The 22609-nt window shown below is 40.3% G+C and overlaps 1 protein-coding gene across 1 annotated transcript; it reads right to left on the reverse strand.

Moving 5' to 3' along the window:
- Nucleotides 1–3073: 3073 nt before the first annotated feature.
- BATF3 (basic leucine zipper ATF-like transcription factor 3) lies at nt 3074–18861 on the reverse strand. The gene is made up of 3 exons (XM_087963648.1): nt 17674–18861; nt 11296–11400; nt 3074–5866 (listed from the first exon to the last, which is right to left on the reverse strand). Exons 1-3 carry the CDS (start codon nt 17740–17742, stop codon nt 5681–5683), a joined length of 360 nt encoding a protein of 119 aa, XP_087819774.1. The 5' UTR covers nt 17743–18861; the 3' UTR covers nt 3074–5680.
- Between the last annotated feature and the right edge of the window lie 3748 nt (nt 18862–22609).

Here is a 22609-nt window from a genome sequence, read left to right on the forward strand (position 1 = left end):
AGCATGAATGCTGGTTGAGAAGCATTTCTATTACTCTGAAAGAGTAATACTTACTGAAAGTTGAATGTCAAAGTCAATCATGAGTGGATTACATTTGCTGTAATGCTAATGCATACTTGGGAGTGGGGAGAGTTGCATAAGACAGAGACTTCTTCAGATCTCTTAATGGTGGTGAAGCACTCAGGAAACACTATATCTATAAATAACCTTGCTAGTATCACACTTCTGCCATAACTGATACTAGTCAGTCACTATTGATTACAGCAGTACATTAAAAAAAAAAAAAAGACTTAGGGGACTTCTGGTTTGAAAGGCTTCAGGGGCAGCAGGAATCCGCGATCGTGCGCGGTTCCTGCTGCGCTCGCCGCTGGCATGCCCCCGATCCAGATGGATTTGGGGGTTAATAGTCACCCCGTAGAGGTGACTGAAGATAGAGGAGGCCCAGCAGGGGTTCGGGGGGATCGCAACCCCCCTCCTCAGCTGGCTTAACTCCTTTATCCAAAAGCGGTGGAGCGACGGTTAGCAATGGCCGCCACAAAGAAACTTTCACCCGGACAAGACTGTGCAGGAGGAAGCAGAGAAAGAGAAAGTTTTCGGCTGAACTGGGATAGCAAGTAACATCTAAATACCCTGGAAATTCAACTCTTTTAAGATACATTGTTCCCTAAGAAGATTGTAAAAAAGCGGCGGAAGAAAGTTAAAAGGGAAAGTTTTTTTCTTCTCACTCTCCTTCCCTATGGAAATAGCAGAAGGAAATCGGAAAAACCCGTCTTGGCAACAGAAGGTAATTAAATTTAAAAAATAAAACCAAAGGGGTATTAAAGATTTCTGAACACTGGAATCAAAGATTTAAAAATTATTTTTTTGCTATACGTGGGAAGGGAGAGATAAAGAACTTATATTAAGACTTTGCTGGAGGAGATTGCTTGGAGTTTATAAGACTAGAGATAAACTGTAATAAGACTTCAAAAAAATACATTTTGGAACTTTGTAATTGATTCTACCCCAAGAAGAGAAAGTACAAAAAGAAGAAAGTGCTAAATGAAACAGTTTGTGTTGATTAGGGTTGTTTGGTGACTTTGGGACTTTTGGAAACTATTTTTTGAAAAACTAATAACTTTTGGGTTGTTTAAAAAATTTCACAATGGCATTATCTGTTGAAGAATTGAAAATGGAATTTCAAAAGTTAAGAGAAGAGGAACAAGAAGGGAAGGGCTCTTCTGGATCTGTTTTCTACTTTTTGGAAATGGCCATTTCTACCTACCAGGAATTACAACAACAAGAAAGCTGGGATGATGAAGAAGAAGCCATTTCTAATGAACAAATAACTTTAGTTGAGGAAGAAAAGGGAAAGAAGGGAAAGAGAATGGAGAATTCAAGACTTAAAAAAAACAACCAAACAAAGGAAAAATAAGGTGAAAAATCGATACAATGTCAGAAAGCAACAGAAAAGAGGAATACAACAGAGAGGGGAGATTAAGAGGGTGGAGACTAAGAGATGGGGGGGTAAAAAGGCTAGATTGGACAAGAAAGGAAAGGAAAAGGGGAAGAGAAATCACAAAGGCTTGAAACAAGATGTAAAAAAACAGATCTTTTTTAGAGACAAAGGGTAAAATATAAATTAAAAAGAGATTCTGCAAAAGCACACAAGATTGTATTGTAGTATTGTATTTGAAATAGAGTTAGAAAATTGGAACATTATATGATTTAATAAAATATTAAAGGGAATATGTAAAATGTTTAAGATTTAATGATAGAGTTTAATTTGCTTTGGATTATTGTTTCAACTATATTATAAACATATTATTTTCTTATTTTAAAATGTATGTAGAATGTACTAAGCAGAATCAGAATGGAAATTATATATTATCTTAAGTGTTAAATCCAGGGGAAAGATAGACCCCAGGAAGAGAAAGTTTAAAAAGAAGAAAGGGCTAAATGAAATAGTTTGTGTTTACAGAAGAGAGTGGAGACCAAGAGGGTGGAGATTAAGAGATGGGGGGGTAAAAAGACTAGGATTACAAAAGAGATTCTGCAAAAGTACATTTTATTTGAAACAATGTTAGAAAATTGGATCTTTATATGATTTATACTAAAATGCATAAATGATAAAGTTTAATATACTATGGATTATTGTTTCAATTATATTATAAATTTATTATTATTTTTTATCTTAAAATGTAGTAGGTAGTTTTAGAATGTGCTAAGCAGAATCAGAATGAGAATTATATATTATTTTAAGTGTTAAATTTAGGGGAAAGATATAAAAGCGTCATACTTCAATCAGTGATTACAGGAGAAATATTGTGTTAATAAGAAAAGAAAAATAGATGATTACAGAACGGACAAAAGATATCAGTATAATGATTTAAATTGAGATGAAATAAATAAAATAGAATTAAGAGAGTGAAAAGAGGGGAGAAGCCATACAGAAAATATAGAATGGTAAATAAGATATGAAATGGTATATAAAGTGAGCATGAATTTGATTTATGTCTGTACCAAAAGATGCAACCCAGGACTAGGCCACTTTCCAAAAAGAAGTTTTATGTTTTTATGTTTTGTGTTTTGTTTGTGTATGTTTGTTTATTGAAAATTAATAAAATTCTTTAAAAAAAAAAGACATAGGATCTTCCTTTTTCTGATTGGCCCTCTCCTACACACCACAGAATTTATGACTTTAAAAACAGGAAATGCATGCTCTTCATCTAAAAATGGAATGGGCATCCTGTACTCCCCTTTCAGAAATTTCAGCAGTGTGTTGCTAGGGTAGAAGCATTCTCTTCTAAGGAGAATTACAGTTTTCCTCAACCAGATGTTCTCCAGATGAGTGAGTCTCCAGAGCTGGACAATATGTTTAATTCAGGCTTTGGTGGGATGAAGTGTTCAGCTTCTTTGAAAGATAACTTTGAACTTTTTCAGAGAGTGGTATGAGCAACATAAAGAAGAAATTGCGTCATTCCTGAGATATGAGATCACAAGTTTTCTCCAATAGATTTTCTTCAAACAGAAACAACCACCCTTTGATTAGCTCCTATAACTGTGATGAGAGAAAAGGACCGGATCTTAGTCATAGGAAATAAACATCTGTTTAGTGAATTTATACAACCATTATGCATTTGTACAGCAAAATACCACTTAAAAGGAATTAGTTGAATTACTGTTTCTTCTTTTCATGAATCCTGGAAACCATAGTTTGGAAAAGAGAAATACGGAATGTCTACAGAACTCTTGCCATCTCATAAATTCTCAGGATTCTTTTATGGAAGCCACAATAATTAGAATACTATTAAAGCAGGAAAAGTATTACACAATGCATAGAAACAGGGTTCTACTGAATACTTCTAATTTCTCCAGGAACATTCAATCATCCAAGAGCAAGAATCATATGAAATTGTCCTTTATGAAGGAATTCTACTTCCATTATCAGGTTCCTGAAATTTATATGTCACTGTCGCTTGTTATTCCTATGCTAATGAGGATCTAGGTTTTGCCAAAAAGGGGAACATCATGACTTTTATTCAAAGAATTTACTGGGTTCTTATTTATGTAAAACACTTGCATTTTAGTTCCCAAGTACATATTTTCATTTGGATATTAGAACACTTAATACCACAATTCTGTAAATGGGTATCAGAGTCAGATTTACTAAAGTCTGATTTTGCTACACTAAAATTCTGAAACTTCCCTCACATAGTATGATAAGTAAGCCAAAGCAGAAGTTTGATAGGAAATTGCACACTTTTTAGCTATTTTTAACTGATTTGGTATCAATGGGTATGTTTTCTTTCTCTGTCACTTGCTACCAATGGAAATAGATAAATATTCTTTATTTTCTAAAAAGCCTGTTATGTCTCTTGGAAATGTGGAAAGAAATTAGAATGTGGACTGTGGCTGTTTGTGTAAATGGGAGCCGTACTTCCACCATACACTCAGACTTCCTCTGGATACTCAAGTCATGGGTATCGATGAGAGAAGCAGGTAGGGAGAATAGAATAGAAATTCTCTCCTTGTCAATTATTTTTGTATTTGGCTCTTTTATTTCATTCACTCATTCACTCATTCACTCACTCATTTGAACAATCAATCTATATAACTGCTAATGTCACATGTGTAAGTCTAAGCTGGTCCTAGGATTAAATTCAACCAAATAATACAATGAATACATGAAATAAAAAAAAATCAATAAAAACACAATAGATCCCTTTGCTCTCTCACTAAGCTCTTCAAATGTAACTACTTGGAGGGATGCAGGCTTGTGTACTTCTTCAGGAAGTGTTGCTTCAACATAGCTGTGTTATTGTTTTCATGAAGCTGCTGTTCTTTCATATATTCTGTGGCACATCTTGCATACTAGCTATTCCTTGACAACAGGATTGGGGAAAAATAAGGGGAAGGAGAGAAGCCATTTCCTTTGGTCCAATGTGTTTAGATACCAGACTAACAGAAAATATTACAACATACAACAAGCAACCTTTTAACAATGGAATAAACTGCCATGGAAAGTGACCAATTCTCCTTCATGAGGAATTTTTAAAGCAAACTCAGGATGCTAAATTAAAACCTCCCGTGCCACATCATTTTCACTTCCCAATTGTCAGAAACAGTTTCAAACCAACTTGCAGTTGTTCTCACAGTGCTGACCTTGAGAAGTCAAAAAACAGCGAAGAAGATCACTCCTACACAAGCTGTGCCCTCTGGTGCTGTAGGTCCTGCTGCTAAAAACAATCGGTCAAATCCACTCCACAGAAAAGAGAAATGAAAACAACTGCTAGTAACCACCATTCATGTCCTTAGTTTATGTTGTGTACGTTTGTTTGGTCATGTGTAAAAATCTTGTCAGAACTGCTGCAAAATTGGCCAGCCACCATCAGAGAAGAAGACAAAGGAATGTGAGAAGGAGTTTCTTCCCAGAACAATTGTGCTGCCATGGCCTTCATAGAGTTATAGCATTTAAAAGGATCTTCAAAGAAAATGCTATCTTTGTTGCAATTTGAACTCCATTGTGGTGCAGCTGAAAATATATGTAAGATGATAATCACTGCAGAGAATCATGCATTGAAGCATGAAGATATGCCTTCCAAACCTCATATGCCACATGATATGTTCACACCTAAAAACAATCCTAAAGCTATATCCAAAAATATGGTAATTAGGTTTTCAGAAAACGCGAGGCGTTTGTCACCGAAGAAAATGGAAGAGAGGAAAAATGACAGGGAATCAGAGTGCTGGGAAGCAAAAGCAGTCCCTGTCTTTGAACACCGGTTGTCATATCTATGATCCTTTTGGTTTCAAGCCATTTTCCCCATTCCCTATGATGGCCGCCAAATTGTCTATTATTGTAAGGAGCATACATCTACATGGTCAAGCATGAACTAAAGTTAACATATTTCATATTCTAGTAATTCTAGCACATAATATTTCCTATTCCGTGCTGCGTATGGAATGCATAGTAGAAACACAATGAAGATATCCTGCTCAGCTGAAAATTGCTCCCATAAGGCTTCATGGCTTTTTAACATCAACATTGATTCTTGATGATTGGACGAATCCAAGGTAACACTAGATGTAGCATATGCTGCTGTACGAATGTGTGGACTCATGCAACTTGATGGTCAAAATGACAATACTGGAGAGTCTTGAAATCTTCTCATTCTTTCAGGTTTCTCAGGAGGGAGTCTTATCTTGGCAAGGGACCAAGGAGGGCTTCATGTCTGGGAATCAATCCAAAGTTTAAGGGACAGTGTAACAAGGGACAGATTTTCTCATGGTTCCTCAACACTTCACTCAGATGTTTCACTTCATCTGTCAGCTTTCCAATCTCCCTTTTTAGAGAACTATTCTCTTGTTCAAGGCACTCATATTCCTGAAATAATTGATAAAAATAAGCAGATCAAGCATGCAAGCAAGAATCCATGATTATTTATTATTTTGCTAAACTATTCTTCATGAAGTGCTTAAATTCTCAAAAGGAAGATTAAAAATAACCAAAAAGACAATTAAAAATGATACAATTATTCTGAAAAATATACTTACTTTGAAAAGTAGATAGCTCCTAATTTATTTTCTTCCCAATCTGGTTTACATAAGACATTTTTTTCCCAGTGGGTTTTTAGTGTATCTTAATTTTACCTACCTAAGGCATAGTTTATTTATATTGTTCTATTTAAAATATTTCTATAGGAAATTACCATTAAACTAATACCTAAGTGGCAGTGTAGAGCAAATTCAAATAGAGTAAATCCTGCAGTGGATATTTTTTCCAAGACAACCATTACTTTTAACATAATTTGTATAATAAATATTAATAAAATCAACAGAAGTCCTCTATCAGAAAACCTTAGCCAAGATAAATGCTTTTATCTGTTCTCAGGAGTGGAACTATGTGGTTGGACAATCCAAAGGGGAGGAGCCTAGCTTGGAAAGTCCTTTATTGGTCAGTATTTAGAGAAGGAGCTATCATAAAGGAAATATCCATTATCTTCAGCATCCAATAAAGGGAATAGCTTTGGCTATTCTTTTCATCTGCACTTATATCATATTATTTTATCAATGTAAACAAGGGGTGTAAAATATGAGGTTTCTGATTTCAGATTGCTTGCTGTAAAGGTTGCCACCCAATTGTACTTTTTAATTCAACAATGGTGGAAATCACAAAATATATAGAGAACAATTTTATAGATAATTGAACTAACTTGGTTTTAATTACATTTGAACATAAATTATATTAAATCAGCTCAAGTTCTGCTTTTGTTTTGTTCTCTATATTTGGAGGGGGATCTTGGCCATTACCTGGGCTTCCTTGGCTTTTGTGCTGTTCTGTGAGCCTCATGCTAGCTGACTGAGCCAGGTCTTCAGACTCTTCAAAAGGCTAGGAGAGTTGGGCCCTCTTCCTGAACCCCACCGTTGAAAGTCTTTAACTGACCCCAGGGTCCAGAACATGCCTTCCTTACCTGAGTGAGACAAGCTGATGTGATGGGGATGAGGCAGTCCCTCAGATAATGTGGGCCCGTGAAAAAATTGCTTGGGTCCTGATGTAAATTACCAGGGGCAATATTTAGAATTGAAAACAGGCATTAAATATGATGATGGATAAAGCCTCCATATTTAGAGGCATTATACTGTAGGTTTAAATGCCATAGCTATGGGGCAAATTGGGAAGAAAAACTGGCTGTAGGTTTTAACTTGAAGTGATCTAGCAGGCTTTTCTGATTTATTTCTGTGAGAACATAGCACTTGAATCAGCTCTCAGCAGCACACAGGTGGTCACAGCTCAAACTCCAAAACTCAGGGATGCAAATACTGAATGGCTATTTGACATTCTCAGTCCAAAACATTTGTGAATTCAGTCATGAAGGAGGTTCTAAGAAGGCTGTTAATACATAATTCCAAAAGAAATGCAGCACAAAACAAAACAAAAGAGAGACACATATTTATTTTTCCTTTTAAAAGCAAGCAAGCAAGCATTAATTTACATGTAGATATATATTGTTAAATGACAGTAATTTAAGGAGACAGGGGAAAGATTATGACCCATCATCCCCAAAGAAAGGACTATTTCTGTGAAAATCATCTCTTGGCCATCAAATGTGGGTTCACTTCAATGTTTGGCTGATGGGGGCATGGGTATAGACAAAAAAAAAAGTAGAAGGTAAATCCACTGGTTGAACACTGAACACTGGAAGTTTCGGATAAGCAGGGATTCCAGATTCCCAGTTCTTTAAGAATAGCAGAACTAAATGTATCTCTCATAAATTATTCTGATAGAATGAAAAAAACATGAAGATGTAACAAACTCAGAATAGATTTATACTGGTATTTTTCCAAGATGACAGCTCCTAGTGTGGACTGACATCTCTTGCTGTTATTCTACTTTGTCATAACTTATTTTCCTGATAAGTAAAAAGATTGATGAACTGGAAGTAAAAGGCAGAATTCCAAATCATAGATATGGATTTATGCACTTTGTTAAACCATTATCTACTTAGGCAGGATTTATAGTAAAAAAGTGAAATTTGCCAAGTCAAGGATTTCTTTGAGAGATACTTGGGGGACTAACCTTCAGAAGCAGGTGAGGCTGGATTTAAAAAATGGTCAGAGCTGCTGAACTTTAAAAATTCCAGACATGCACATATGAACATGCACATACAAATGCATATTCTTCAGGTCTAGGGGTACTATGGAAGTAGGACAGCAGAGGCAGAAAGTAAGGGGACAGTAATGTAGCTTTGAGCTTTTGGAACAGTGGCAGGGGTCTGTAAGAAAGCCAATGAGACTTTATAGGCCATGCCTGGAAACCTGGTCATTCTGGTCTGCAGTTGTAAACCTACAGTTTTAATGCATAGGTGGCTGAATTTTTTCAATCTCCTCCTCCATAAAGAGTGGATTATGAAACACAATGAAAGGATCTGCCTGTCAGGACAAACCAAAGTGACTCTCATTTGGAAACCCTTAAAAAGGACCAGATGAACCAATGACCAAAGCATCCTCCTTGAATGAGCTCAGTTCTCTTGTATGGGAGGGGGGCAGGTCTTTGGCACCAGACTTCTAGCAAAAAGAGAAGTTACTTTACAAACATCAAATTTCCCCGTGCCTCTCTGAGGTCAATTTCAACCAAAGCATGAATGAGGTAATCTTTTGAGTTCCAGTAAAAGAAAGGAAAGCAAGTGAGACTCAGAAAAGAATTGCTTTACAAGGCAAATGTACATCAAGTGGCTAGTTTCCCCCTTGATTTGAATGTGGCTGAAACAAAAATGAACCAATGTCCTTAACCAAAAAAAAAAAAAAAAAAAAAGGCCATAGCTGCTCAGCCACCGTGACCAATATATTCATTAACTGCCTTACTGCACATATGAAGTCACAAGAATGGATGAATAATGTGCTTTCTTCCTTTGAAAGAACATGTTGGACTCTGGTCCACCACCTTTATTCATCATTTTACTCAGGAATATTCATAATTGCTCATATGAAAGCTTTGAAGCACTGATAACAATCTCAATCTTGGCCAACACCCTTGCTATTCTACACTTAAGCTCCATTCTTTAGAAGCCAGCTTATAAGCATCTATTGTTCAATTGGAAAGGAGAACATGAAAAAAATATTGCAATGATTAAACATGCAAGAAAGGGAAAAAAGACTGTGGTTTTTAAAAAAAATCACAATAATATTACAAATTGCTTTCCCTGCCCAGTTGTCTTACTATCAGTTAGAACAAGACTGTTTGGAAGAAGTTTCTGGGCATAATAAGATATTAGACTAAGATTCTAATATCCTGATTCTGTTTGCATAGTTTAGGCTGCTATCCTAAAAATGCCAGGCTGGTCTGAAACAAAACACTAAATTCTATGAAGAAGAAGATTTAAAAAAGCACCCACATATGGACATTCCATATCCATAAGCTCTGAGCTGACAAATAACCTCAATGCACTGATGGCAAGATAGGGGCTCACCCAGGGGTGGGATTCTACCAGTTCACATCTATTTGCTAGAACCGGTTGTTAACATTCTAAGCAGTTCGGAGAACCGGTTGTTAGAAGAAATTACTGGCCTAATCCTGTAAGGAAGGCAGGAAGGAAACAGTCTGATGTTGCTTACAGAAACTGCCTCTCCGTTAACTCTTATTACATTCTTGGCAAGACTAGACTTACTGTCTCAGGAACTTCTCTGGAGTTTCCCCCCCCCTCCTTTGCTGGTACTTTGCTTGTGTGGAGTTACCATTCAAAGTTACAATGGCACTGAAAAAAGTGACTTATGACCATTTTTCACACTTACAACTGTTGCAGCATCCCCACAGTTGTGAGAGGCCAGGCGAGGAGATGCATGCCTCGATGTGAGTGATATTGAGTTGGCCACGCCCAGCCAATAACATGGCCAAGCCACACCCACCAACTAAGCTACACCCACAGAACCGGTTGTTAAAAAATTTGAATCCCTCCCCTGGGCTCACCCACATATCCTCCTTGCCCTGATTGCCAAATTGGTCTGCTAATTGTTTGCTGAGAAAAGTGTGTATTAGATCACATAGTTTTGAAGAAAAAGATGAGCAACAGGAGACATGGTGGGAATTTATAAAACAGTAAACCAGGAAGAGGGAGAGTTAAAAAAGAAGAAGAAGGTAAACGTTTCCTTTGTTCAGTCAGGTCCGATTCTATTGGGTGGTGATCATCTCCATTTTTTAGTAGAGAAAGAGGGAAAGTAAAGAGAGAAAATATCTTGAACCTGATTCAGAGCATGATAAATCTCCCTGTCACTTCCCAAAATTTACAGTGCAGGTAAATCCAGACAAATTCTTTTTCATGAGCTATATCCTGTGAAATTCAGTGTCTCAGGCATTTGTGACAGTCAACAGCTTAAGCGTCAAAAAAGTGTTAATGGAGGAACAACATCTAAGTATGGATGCTCTGTGGTTAGAAGCTTCCAATCACAGCATGTTCTATGCAACCTGCAGGAGACGGTGACTTCCATTGTGAGCTTTGGCTAAGCATCTGGCTAGCTCAACCTTTCCCAGACTTGGGTAATCAGATGTTGCTGTGGGCCCCGAGACTCGATCCATCTAGAGCAGGGGTCCCCAACCGCCGGTCCGCGGACCGGTACCGGGCCGCGGAACAAGCCTTACCGGGCCGCTGGTTGCTGGCGCCGCCATCTTTTTGGTAAAAAAGTAATTTTTCAAAAAGATGGCGGCGCCAGCGCTTGGTGAGCTTTTCCGGGTAGAAAGCCATTTCTACCGAAAAAGCTCACCAGAAGCGCTGGCGCCGCCATTTGATTGAAAATCACTTCCGATGACGTCACCAGAAGTGATTTTTCGTCAAAAAAAGATGGCGGCGCCCAGCTGACGCCGGAACCGGGCCGCGGCGCCCAGCTGACGCCGGAACCGGGCCGCGGCGTCGAAAAGGTTGGGGATCCCTGATCTAGAGAATGCTCACTTGGAAAGGCTGCCTTTAAAGCTAAAATGTTGTCACACAAATTTAGATCACTGCTCGGTTTTTAACTGGGGGTGGCATTCCCTGCATCTGAGAAAATGGGGTTTGCTCCATAAAAGCTTATTAAACCAAAAGGATCTGCATGAATGTTAAAAAAATCTAGATGCCAATTGAAGTCCCGTCATCTTTATGTGTTGCATATGTGACACACATAAAAGAGGTGGAACTTTGAACACATACCCACTCCACCTCCCACTTTGGATGTCCCTAATTAAGGAACTAACATTCTGTTAATTCCTAAGGTGACCCAGGACTTATTTTGCCTTTGATAATGATACTAATTGTTGATCCTGAAGAAGGCCAACGCATCAGTCACCTCATGGAGTTTATCTGCTTTCTGAGTTTGTTTCTTTCGGCTTCTCTGAGCAGCGACTCTGTTCTTCTCTCTTCGTCTTACTCGTCTTTCATCGTCATCATGGCTCTGGTGAATAAAATCAGAATATGCTTGTTTAGTTAATGACTTCCCTTTTCCTCCCCCCCCCCCAAAAAAAATCCCTCAGCATCCAGAAAATCCAGAAAGCTATACTTTGACAAACACACAACTTTTAACCTTGTGAGCCCTGATCACATATTTCAAGAGTGACTGATATTGATATTTCCCTTATATTGAATAGAAAAGTAATTTACAGACAGTCTTATTGGTATATTAATGTAAAGACTGGTTACAAGAACTCTTGTGGCTGAATCTGGTTCAAATAGTATTTTGAGTGAAAGGTGGCAAACTCTCTTCTCCTGCACAATAAGTTTACAAGAGTTTCTAGGAAGAGGATGTGAGTGAGCCAGGGTTTGCTTTCTTTTTCCTGAGAAATTTGAATTGTTGTTTTCTAAAAAATAAAAGGAAGAAAGAAGAAAACCAGATCATCGAGGTTTTGGAATGTGTTAATTACACCTGGATACTATCTTTCATCCAAGAAAGATAGAAAATATGCACAAAGGCTTTCATTTTATCCTCTTGTGAGGTCAGGTAAGGCTAGGCTGAGTTAGTAGTGCTGCAATAACATAGCAGGCATAATTACCTCAGATAAAGACACAATTTTGAATCATAGGAAAATTATGCTTGGCAGTTTTGTTGTATGGTTAGAGCATATCAGGATCAAGTTTGAGTTAGTATTGTGCAAATTATTTGGGGCATGAAAGAGCCAGGTGTGAGTGGAACATGTCTAGATGAAACACATGTATTTGGTCCTAATATAGGACTGAAATATGCAAGTGCAACAGAAAAGCATTTGGAGAGAGAACAGGGGAAAAAATCAAGGACATATTCCTGCTCTTCCCAATCTCTTCTTTGCCTACCTCCATCCCATAGCATCCACTGTTGATAGGCTTCAAGCAAAGCAGATCCAATTGCCCCCCTCCCCTTTTCTTTTAAATTAAGGTAGAGAAAAAAAAAGTAAAGGGAAGATCAGTAGGCAGAGTAGTGATGCCAGAAATGGTAAAATTGAAACCTTCAGGCCTCTTAAATGGGAGAGATAGAAGTACGCTAGTTAGGAAGGAGGGAAAGGCATTTTATTATCAGGTTTCCAATGCATGATTGCAGGAGTTTTTGGAGTAACAAATATTAGGGGAAACTGGGCTCAGAAAGAGTTTGGCACAATTAAATCTAAAATCATGAAACAAACACAAAATGTCTAGATCATGTTTGGGGTAGCAAGTCAGACAATCTGCCCTATGTAATGGGGTTCCTGCTCTACTAAGATGGTAAATGTTTTGCATATCCAAAGGGAAATCCCCATAAGGTATGCTGAACATTCCCAATTTAACTCATGATTTGGCCCCGTTGATATATTCTTTTATCTCTCCCTCTTACTCTGTTTCTTTAAAAAAGCTTTTTTTAGTATGAAAAAGAGTAGAGCCATAAAGTGATGTCTAGGACATTTCAGCAACACAAGATCCATTCAAGAGACTACAACACCAGTTAGAAGAATCATTTTAACCCTATCCCTAATCCTTGATGGTAATAAAAGTTTTATATTTGTGAGATGGATGGATGGAAAGATAAGAAAATTCTGCATAGTATAGTGGTATTTAAAATATAGTGAATTCTGGTTTCAGAAGCAGGAATGTGTGTTAGAATGTAGTTTGATAAAACTGACGTTTGAATTAGCTATTGCTAATCCGATACACCAATATTCTTGTTCTATTTTATATTTTTGTTTTGAAGTCTGAGAAATTCTCATAATTCACATATTGCCAGTTTACATGTCTGATTTTAGTCCAACAAAATATCATCTTGCCTACATCATATCTGTGTCCTGTAACAGCAATGCCGTCATTTTTATCTATCTTTGAATCCAATTCAAAATATCTTGGATTTGAGGAACAGACTTGACAAGCATAGGCAGGTACATTTTGATTTAAATTTAGAAGTAGTACATGAGATAATATCCACCTCAAATGCACTAAGACATCTCAAGTATCAACAAGCCTCCTTGTTTTATATTTAGGCAGGAAAAATCAAAGGTATAAGTACAGGTTAGGTGAAACCTGCCTCAAAAACAGTAATTGTGAGAGGGACCTTGGAGTCCTAGTGAATGATCACTTGAATACAAGCCAGCCGTGTGCAGCAGCCGCCAAAAAAGCTAATACAATCCTGGGTTGTATAAACAGAGGCATAGAATCAAGATCACATGAAGTACTAGTAGTACTGCTTTATAAAACCCTAGTAAGACCACACCTGGAATGCTGCAACCAATTTTGCTCACCATACTACAAAAAAAAAGATGTTGAGTCTTTAGAAAAGGTTCAGAGAAAAGCAACTAAGATGATCAAAGGCCTGGAGACTAAAATATACAAAGAATGGCTGCAGGATTTGGGTTTGACTAGTCTGACGAAAAGAAGAATTAGAGGTAACATGATAGAAGTATTCCAGTATTTAAAGGACTGCCACAAAGAAGAGGGGGTCAAATTATTCTTCAAAGCACAAAGAGGGCAGGACAAAAAATAATGGTTGGAAACTAATCAAGGAGAGAAGCAAGCTGGAATTAAGGAGAAACTTCCTAACAGTGAGGACAAAACCAATGGAACAACTTGCCTCCAGAAACTGTGGGTACTTCATCACGGGATATTTTTAAGAAGAGTCTAGACCAGGGGTGTAAAACTCAAGGCCTGCGGCCCAGATGCAGCCCATGGGGTGTTTAGATCTGGCCGGCAAGGCCGCCCTGGGAAGAGTGGAGTGGCCTGCTGCAGTGCCTCTGCCAGCGAAACAGGCTCCCGAGCTTCATTTTCAGCTGCAACGCCCTCCTACAACCCTCTGCCAGCGAAAACAGAATTCTCCCCCCCCGCACTGCCTGTTTTCGATGTGGGAAGGAGGGCCACCGGATTGCGAACTGCAGGGTCAAGCTGGATCCAAAGGGGGTGCCAAAAGGAGGGAGGAAGCCTGAAAACCCCCCAGCCAGGCCTCGCGAAACCACGCTAAAGATGGGGGAAGTTGTTGTAGAGGTCGCCCCTCCGGGAGGAGAGGAGCTGGGACCTCCGACCTCCTCTGAAGAGAATGAATCTGACTCCGAAGACGACTTCTTGGTAAATCCAAACAAGGGCCCCATGACCATTCCAGTGAAATTGAGGGTGCCCACTTCAGGGACTGAAGGGGAGATGCTAGCCTTGCTAGACTCTGGGTGCACGAGGTGCGTAATCAACACGAAAGTAGTTGAGGAAATGAGCATCAGACTGAAAACTTTAAAAACGCCCATAGCCTTTTGCCCATTGGATGGATCAGTGGCGGGAGGTTGCCCTGCACGTTTCATAACGGAACCCCTAGAAATGACCATGGGAGAGCATAAAGAGACTCTGTGTTTTATTGTGGCCCCTGGGATGGAACAACCGTTAATACTGGGATTGCCCTGGCTCCGGAAGTGGAACCCCCATGTGAACTGGAGGAAGGGGTCGTTGCGCATACGCACTGATCAGCAACCGGAAAGGGAGGGGCGATCCCAGCAGAAGCTTCAGAATCCGGTTGAGCTAGCCTCCACAGGTACCGAGGACCTGGAGGGGGAGGAAAGAATTCCGAAAGAATATTGGGACTTAAAGGAAGTGTTCAGTGAAAAGGCTTCAGATGAGCTTCCCCCTCATCGGTCAACAGATTGTAGTATTGAAATTTTACCTGGGGTGACGCTCCCGAAACCGAAGCTTTATTCGATGACACCACGGGAATTAGAAGAGCTGAGGTCATTTATTGATAAAAATTTGAAATGTGGTTTCATCCAACCCGCTAGACCTCGGGTAGCGGCCCCAGTGCTGTTCCGTGAAAAAAAAGATGGCTCCAAGCGTTTGGTAGAGGACTATAGAAACCTGAACGCAATTTCCGTGGGAAAACGTGTGCCCCCTCCCCGTGATGAAAGACATGCTAGCCCACTTGGCTAAAGGGAAAATTTTCACGAAGTTGGACTTGAGAGAAGCATACTACCGAATCCGAATTAAAGAAGGAGATGAGTGGAAAACCGCTTTTAACTGCCCGATGGGTTGTTTCCAGTTCAACGTTCTCCCATTTGGCCTACAAGGGGCTCCAGCCGTATTCATGCAGATGATCAACCAGGTGTTACATGAACATTTATACAAGGGGTTTTTGGTTTACCTTGATGACATCCTTATCTACACGGAAACCTGGGATGAACATGTGAAACTGGTGCATTCAGTACTACAGAAACTGCGAGCCGCTAAATTGTATGCTAAACTGTCCAAATGTGAGTTCCATCAAGAGAAAATCGACTATTTGGGGTATCGCATTTCACACGAGGGCATCGAAATGGATCCAGGGAAGGTGTGAGCTGTGTTGGAGTGGGGCCCCCCCACGCACCCGAAAACAACTTCAAAGCTTCTTGGGATTTGCCAACTTTTACCGGCAATTCATCCCGTCTTTTGCTAAAATAGCAATGCCTATCACCAACCTCTTAAAAACTAAAGGGGAGGCGAAACCAAAGCCTAGCAAACCGCTGGAGTAGTCCATGGAATGCCAAGCCGCCTTTGAAAAGCTGAAATGACTGTTCGCTGCAGAACCAGTGCTAAAGCACCCGGACATGGATGCCCCTTTCGTGATCCAAGCCGATGCGAGTGATGTGGCCGTTGGAGCGGTATTACTTCAAATTAATGAGAAGGGAACTTTACAACCCTGTGCCTACACCTCCCGTAAACTAACTGAAACCGAAAGAAGGTGGGCCGTCTGGGAAAAGGAAGCTTTTGCAGTACGCTGGCCTCTATTGACATGGGGACATTTCTTAGAAGGAGCGAAACACCCGTTTGAGGTATGGACTGACCATAAGAATTTGGAGGCCTTAAAAACGCCTCAAAAACTGTCTCCTAAACAAGTTCGGTGGGCTCAGTATTTTAAGCGGTTTAACTTCTCACTGAAGTACATCCCGGGGGGGAGGAATTTTATGGCGGATGCTCTATCTAGACTGCCTCAATATAACAGTGTTCATCAGGAAGTGATACGGCCGATTGTCTCAACCAAACAGCTAGCCACCCTGGTGGTCACTAGAGCTCAAAAGAAGAAACAAGAAGTGGATTTATCGAATGATTTGACGGCACAATTAAAAGACGCCCTAAAATTTGATGAATGGTTCCTGGCTCATTCGAATAACTGTACAGTTAGAGATGGGTTGGCCTGGATGGGAGCAAAGTTGTATGTACCAGAGACACTGAGAAGCCAAATATTACAACAAGAATTCACTTTTTCCTCAACTTTCAATTGGGAATGATGGGAACTTGAATCCAACACATGTACAGTGTGCTGGGTTGCATAGACTGGTACAGTTAGCATTAAACTAATTGGACACATGCAGCAATTCTGTTCTTCACTGTTCAAACGGGGTTTGCCTTTTGGGAATGCCACTTGCTGGATGACAGAGCTGGGGAACTGAAGATTAAGGATATCAAAACTCAGACAAAGCCATATCTAGTCTGGAAGGCCACAGAGGTAGGCCTACCAAAGAACAGGAGAAGTAAGATCTGGGCATGTAGGTTTGGTTCCCCACTCCACCCTTACTGTGACAAGTACCAGTAGGTGAAAACTAGCCTGGACACTCACCATTCCTAAAACCCTGCAGACAAATGTATATTCAATAAGAGCAGTAGCTGATGATGAAATATTAATTGTTCAAAAACACCTTCCCTCCCAATCGCAGAATTTTAAAGTCATTTCAAGCAGTGGGAAGTTCCATCCTTTTCTCCCGTCTTCTGACTAGAAGTTGCTACCTCCTCCGTTTCTCGAAATAAGGCAAATTCTGGTAATAAAGAAGGGAAGGGAAAGGAAGAGGAAATGTGGGGCATGAGGCGCGATCCATGATTTTACGCACCACTTTTATCTCCTGTGGTTTTGGTCTCTGTGCTACCCGATTTTTTTTTTAAAGCGCCTTTTTTCTCCGAAGAAATCTAGCACCCCAGGTCTTTCGAGGGGCCACCGCTGCACTTCGATTCCCGCCGTTGCCCGCGAGCGAGGTCCGGCGCGTCCAAACGGCAGCGCTGAAAGAAACCCTGCCCCGCAAACGCCGAAAAGACCCGGCTGGGAGTCGGGATTTAAAGAGCGCGATCCCAGGTAGCTTCCGAATCGCAGAGGAAAGTTTCTTGGAGGCGCGTCCGTCTGTCCAACTTTTCTATTCTCCTACACACACACACACACACACACACACACACACACACACACACACACACACACACACACACACACACACACACACACCCCCCCCGGGCTTCTGTTTACCTGCAAGGTCCTGTCGGACGAGGAACTTCGTTCCAAAATGCTTCCCGCGGCGGGGATCCCCTGAGACATCCTGGCCGAAGAGAAAGAGGAGCTTGGACGGCCCTGTCAGGAGGCCAAAGGGCGCCTGAGGTACCGGAGAACACAGCGCAGCCACAGCAGGAGCCGGGACGCGTGTGTGTGTGGGGGGGGGGGAGTGAAGGGGGGGGGGGCTCGCTGCGCCCGCCACCGTCTAAGCGGAAAGCCCAAAGAGAGGCATCCCGGACGCGCGTGCTGCCCTCGGCGCTTGCCCGACACCTGCCGCCGCCGCCGCCGCCGCTGTTCGCCTGCTTCCCCAGCTGCTCTTCTCGAAGCGAGCGCTCGGCGGCCGGGAAACCCAGGAGCCGCCGCTTTCGCCCTGCCCGGCGCCTCAGATCTGTTTAACCCAAGTTCATGAAAATCACGTGGCGGCCCTTGAAACTTCAGGAGGGAACTGGCAGCGAGACCGGGAGGCGGCCTTTGGCGGAGCCCAGCCCGATGGGGAACTGAAAAAAAGAGGGGCTTTTCCCTTCTTCCGCCCCGCTCGCGGGCTGTGGGGTTTTGGGGTGGCTTTCGAGCCGGAATCCGGCTCGGCTGATGGTCGGGCAAGTCCAAAGAGCTTCCAGCGTGGCCGTGGGAGCTGTTCGTTCTCTCGCTCGTCTTTCCTCGTTTAAAAAGGCCGCGCTTGTAGGCGGGTATTTGACAGGGGTCGCCAACCTTGTCCACTTTTAAGCTTTGCTGGCTGGGGAATTCTGGGAGTTGAAGTCATCCAGGCTTAAAAGTGGACAAGGTTGGCGACCCCTGGACTAAAGAGAGCCGTGCTTGCGGAGACTAGGAGGCGGAAACCGGGACCAAATCCTAAACTAGCTGGTAGGCAATTGCCTCTAGCGTTACCACTGTAAAAGAAAGGGGGTCGCCGTTGTTACACTGGAGCGTGGAAGTGACAGGAGGGCTGTGCCGTGCTGTCTGAATCCCACCTTTTCACGAAAAGTGAAAAAAAGTACCACTCAAGGAGCCGCAGTCTGCATTTAAAAGAATGACCCGCGCAAAATAAACTGGATTAAGCTGTATTATTAGCTCTAAGTTAGCTAAAAATTTCGATTAAAACCCTAATTGTCCCACTTTTATTGTGAACTAACTTTACTTCTGTAGAAAGTTAAACTGTAAATTAATCTTCTAAAGCAGGGGTGTCCAACCTTGGCAACTTTAAGCCTGGAGGACTTCAACTCCCAGAATTCCCCAGCCAGCTTTGCTGGCTGGGGAATTCTGGGAGTTGAAGTCCTCCAGGCTTAAAGTTGCCAAGGTTGGACACCCCTGTTCTAAAGTATAACATGAACTGGGAAATGGATAGTTTTGATTATAGCTTATCTAATTGGATGTATCTCCTTTCCTTCAGAAGCTCAAGATGAAGTCCCTATCACTCTCTTGCCTTTTCCTCTCAGTCTTCTACAGGATAAAGCTGAGTTGAGAGAGAGGGTGACTATTCAGCTATGGAAACCTCGAGCTTTGATCTCTGCGATTTAGTCCATCATTAACCAATACACTGATTTGCATTTTATTAGATGCACAAGCTTGCAGGTGAAATGTCTGATGGACAAAACATGCTTTGAAAGGCATAAAACGTGAAAAAGGTGTCATAAAGAAAAAAAATATCACACACTTTTTATTTGCTGCTCAACTACCCTTGGAACCTTCAACGGTTGCAGAGTTGTTAGGCTGCTTCTGAACCAAGCTTAAGAGTTGTTGGATATCCTAGAAGTACATTCAAATTCTACATGGAAAATTGCCTTGTGCAGTAAAGCCTTAACACATTTACTTCTGTAAGTTATACTGGCCCGCAACAACTCTGCTGAATTTCAAACAGGAGTTTCTCACAACCCTACTTTAAAAGGTATCAGAGACTGAACTGAGCAGCTTTTGTATGCTATGTGGATATACTGTGAAAAATGCAGTTCGAATTGAGCTCAATTCCTGATCTCATGGGCCATGTAGTTTTCTTGGCAGAAATATGGAAGTGGTTTGTCACTGCCTCCTTCAAAGAAGTTTTGACTTTCTAATCCCACCTACCGACTCGACTCATATGCCTGATTTTATCTAGACTCTGTCCTTCCCAGACTGAGCAAAAAAGGACCACTTCCACATTTAGTTAGAATAACAGAATTTTAAAACGTTACAACTGTGTTTTGTAAAACACAAAAGGATTTTTGCACTAATCTATAACCTTAAACTAGAAAAGCATGAATATAAAAGACAACTGTTTTTTTTTAAACGAAGCTGCAATGGATTTTGAGAGCAGAAAGAACTATTCTCCTTTGTCTTTTATATAATAGAGATCTAGGTTCCATTCATCATAGGCTAGCACTGAGATAGACTTTTATAAGACACTTGATAATTGTCACTCCATGTTCTTAGTATCAAGTACCCTGGAGAGAACCTCAAGGTTCAACATCATAGGCAAATAAAATTTTATTCCTGACTATTGTCAAGAAGCCATTAAAAACAAAATTCATTTAATGGGATATTGAAGCTTAGTTAGTTAGTAATGGAAACCAAATTCTATACTCTGTTCTACTCACCATTAAATTGCAGTATTTTTGTTGTTGCTGGAGCTCTGTGTACCATAACTATGAAGACGACATGCATATAGGGATTAAGCAACCAGTTTAATTATGTATCCATCTGAGCTATATTAAGAAAACAACCAGACGCCTTCTGATGCAATGTCGGTTTACAGTCAAGTTAAAAATATAAAGTTGAATGTTGTGACATTTCAAGTGAAGAGATATTTTTAAGCCTTAAAAAAAGGACTGACTTCTAAGTCAGTCAAATAATGGCACAATTAAAAAACAGACTTCTCTTGTATAAGTCATTTAAAAGTGTACTGATTTATCTTTCCTGAATTTCCAAAGAATCCTCATTACCTACCTGCAGTTGGAATTTATAGTGCTCTCCCAACCATAGGCAACATTACTCATCTCAAAATGATACACACACACACACTTCCTTGTTCAAATAGCACTGCCTTGCTTCCTCTTACTTTCTTCTCCCAGCTTTGAAATTCCTTGTTATACTTTACAAAACTTAATATATACTCCCATACTTCTGCTGTTATAAAAACTAAAAGAAAGTCATCTATCGATGTACAATTACTCTTTTACATTCTTCTGAATTTTATAGTCAAGCTGCAATGCTTCAGAGTACAGTCATCTGAAAGCATTTACATTTTAAAAAATCCAACAACATGGCTATGAAAAGAAGGTCCTCTGAAATACAATACAGTATATAACCTCGTTCTTGCACAATTCAGTGACAATTACTTGCAAGTACGTTTAGGACAGCAGAATGATTGATATGAAGAGAACTTGATTTTAGAACTCAAAACTTTTACTTTTAAGGTAGGCTAATTATTGTAACAGTCATAAAAGATCATTTAGCTGTTTAGATTTAAACAGCTAAATTTATTTTTTATTTAAAGGAAACACATGTTTATTGCTTTACAAATAGAAAAATGCCTTTCAAAATTGTAAGCTAATAGAAGATTCAGATCTTAACATTAAATTTAATGCTCACATAGTGGGGAAGTCCATTAGTTAAGAAATAATAGTGAGTCACAGTTTCATTTTAAAATAATCTGAATATTTAGGAGAATTAGCCAATTCTGTTAATGATAGTTTTATTATTGCCTCCTAATTTCAGGAAATTTCAGGAAAATTAGCAAAAAATGGAACAGCATTTAAAGCAACAAGAGGTTCTGAAAGACACAGCCACAAAATACTAAAATCATCTTCATTTTTGTATATATAGTAATAGAACTAAACCAATTTAGAAATAGAGGTGGGGGGCCAGAGGAATGGAGATGGATCCCTCTGTAGAGATGTTTGCTGATGATACAATAGTCATTGGTCTCAGCCGGAACAATTTGGAGATGAATATGCTTAAAACTGTAGAGATGAGTGTGGATTTTAGGAGAAGCCCTCTTATTCTACCACCTCTTACTATATTAGACAACGTGGTATCAACAGTAGAGTCCTTCGTTTCTATAATCTCATAGGATTTGAAATGGACACCTAATATTAGAACCATCACTAACAAGAATATAACTGTCTGGTTTTGGTACAGCAACCAAACAGGATTGCATAGTTAGGATTGCATACTCACAGGTGCTTTTTTCAAAAGGCAAGTGGACTTTCTGGTTTTTCTTTGAAGACGTTTCACTTCTCATCCAAGTAGCCTCTTCAGTTCTGACTGGATGGTGGAGTATGGAAGGATTTATACTCCTTGCAGACAGCGATTGTTAAGGCCACCTGGAGGTTTATCTGCGTTATCAGGGTCACCTGAGTGGTGCAAATGGGTGTGGAGCTTTCTGGAACTGTTGAAAGGACTGTGTTGTAGATTGGAGATAGATGATGTCATATTCCTATCCCTCTGTTGAGAGTGGGTTGTTCAATTTTAACATAGATGGCCTCTTTGACCCGTCTTTCAAACCAGCGGTCTTCTCTGTCCAAAATGTGGGGTTTGCTGTTTTCAAAAGAGTGGCGTGTGTCTCTTAAATGCAGATAGACTGCTGAATCTAGTCCTGATGGGTTTGTTCTCCTATGTTGTGCCATGCATTTATGAAGTGATTGTAAACATTGAAACGAAACGTCTTCAAAGAAAAAACAGGAATTCCAGCTGCTTCTTGAAAAAAGCAACTTTGGGGCAACCATGACCTGGATGACTGAGAATCTCCATAGATATTTAAGACTGCAGATAATACTATTGCAGCCAGCCTGCCTTCCATTACGACCTGTATACTGCACAGGTCAGAAAGAGGGCTGAGAAAATATCTACAGACTACTCACATCCACTTCAAATCCTTCCCTTGGGACGCCGCTAAAGAGCACTGCATGCCAAAACTAGTCTTTTTTCTTTGTGCCATTAC

Source organism: Notechis scutatus, chromosome 1 (genome assembly GCF_049901735.1).
Source record: "Notechis scutatus isolate UNSWTSFEM ecotype Mainland chromosome 1, rNotScu1.2, whole genome shotgun sequence".
Lineage (NCBI taxonomy): Eukaryota > Metazoa > Chordata > Lepidosauria > Squamata > Elapidae > Notechis > Notechis scutatus.